At 36.5% G+C, this 1,871-nt stretch overlaps 1 protein-coding gene across 1 annotated transcript; it reads left to right on the forward strand.

Annotated features, from left to right (window-relative positions):
- Positions 1 to 301: 301 nt before the first annotated feature.
- On the forward strand, positions 302 to 1,189 carry LOC149502051 (uncharacterized; the record flags this gene model as incomplete). Its single annotated transcript, XM_089731564.1, has 1 exon — positions 302 to 1,189. A coding segment is annotated over one exon (873 nt), but the record flags the coding sequence as incomplete, so codon positions are not given.
- Between the last annotated feature and the right edge of the window lie 682 nt (positions 1,190 to 1,871).

The following is a 1,871-nucleotide window of genomic DNA, read 5'->3' on the forward strand; positions in this document are numbered from 1 at the left end:
CTTGATACACTTGTGCCGATGTTTTGTTACCTTTTTCACAAAAGTATGGCTCAGTCACTCCTTCATAGCTATGAAGGACTGAGCCAAAGATCATTGGGCGTTTTTTACCCGCTTTTTTTAAAGTCGCGAACATAAACCAAAACACTTTTAAATCATAGTGCTTCCAATCATATTTAATATTATGTGGTTATTTTAATTCATAACAATGGGAAAATGGAAATAAAAGTAAAATGAAATTCATATTTTAAGTTGACTATTTGTCCTAATTACTAAATATGACCGCTCAGTAAGTTAAAATATCACTCCGTGGTATAACGATATTTTCATATTGGACCGCGGCTTTAGAGACTCTATCCCTGCCATCGAAGAGCATGGATATGATGCACATATGCCGCCAACAAGGACGAGAGGAGAGCAGTTGAGCACAGTAGATGCAAATAAATCACGTCTAATCACTATGTGTCGTTGGGTGGTAGAGACTATTAATGGTCGCTTTAAAAAAGACTTCAAAATATTCCGCCATGTTTATTTTAATGTAGCGCTTACAAATATGATGACTGATTTTAAAATAACTGCAGCACTTATCAATGCCACTTATCAGCCATATAGAGATAACGCTCATGCCGCAGAGTTTATAAATATAATAAATGAGAATATAAATAGAGAAAATGAATTGGCTGATTACGTGATTCGAAACAACTTAAACAGGCAAAGAGTTGCATTCACGCCGATAGAGGCAAACAATCCCGAATTAAGAGATTTTCCACAATTAACTTACGACGAGCTATTTTTATTTACCTTGGGAATATACCATTTGAAATTGGCCAAATCTTATTGCCATGAACACATGCGGCCAAACGGAGTGTATATAATGGAATTATACCATCGCAGAGAGTTGGTAGAAAATAAAATATTAATACGAGGCAGAATACAGTCTCGTCACATAAGAGCAAAACGCTATTATACATATATACTAATAAATCCGGCATTGCAAGGAAGACAAAGCCTCGAAGGGTATTACTGTTCCTGTATACACGGCCGCCGCACTGTAGGGAGTTGCGCGCACATCGCCAGTGTGGTATACTTTTTATCTTGGGCTATATATCAAGAAGAATTTCACGCACCTGCGGCGTTTTTAGACGAAACTCTTGTAGATTTGGATGCGGCAGAATAAAAGTAAAGAGAAAAACATGTTTTTTTTATTCCTTTTTTCCTCTTGAATTATTGCATCATACATAATATCTTCGGGATTCGAACCCGCGACCGCATTGTGTAGTAACAATGTCACTTACCACTACACCACACGGCCGTTTGTACGTCTGTCGATGAAAGCAGTGGTTTTAGGTAGTAAAGATGAATTATATTCCAGTGGGGGCCGCTGCGATGGTAACTCAACTCTGCCTAATGCAAAAAAATAATACAAAATCATCATCACTTTCACGTGACTTTGTTTTTAGCTTCCTTTCACTCTGATTAATAAGTGACAGTATATAATCTCGACCACGACTACAGATGTGTCATAAAATGTAAATTTAAGAAGCTCTCCACTGAACAGATAATTATGTTGTGACATACCATTTCGACGAACAAAAAATACATTCGTTATTCGTTTGAATTTAACATCAAATAAATTCGTCTCATTGTATAAACACGTGCTCTTTTGTGTAGGAAACTCATAGAAATTAATTACCTTCGTCTAACACGGTATGTGTCCACACGTGTTTGTGTAGTAATTTAAAATAGGTTCCTTGTTCAGCTTACGAAACGGTGGTAGGTACAGCTGCTTAATTATAATGAAGAGGTATAAGAACTAAGCTTAATAAAAATACGAATTATGCTTGGAGTCTTGTGACGTCATACCTCTTAAAATT

Source organism: Bombyx mandarina, chromosome 11 (genome assembly GCF_030267445.1).
Source record: "Bombyx mandarina strain Sakado chromosome 11, ASM3026744v2".
NCBI classification, from domain to species: domain Eukaryota; kingdom Metazoa; phylum Arthropoda; class Insecta; order Lepidoptera; family Bombycidae; genus Bombyx; species Bombyx mandarina.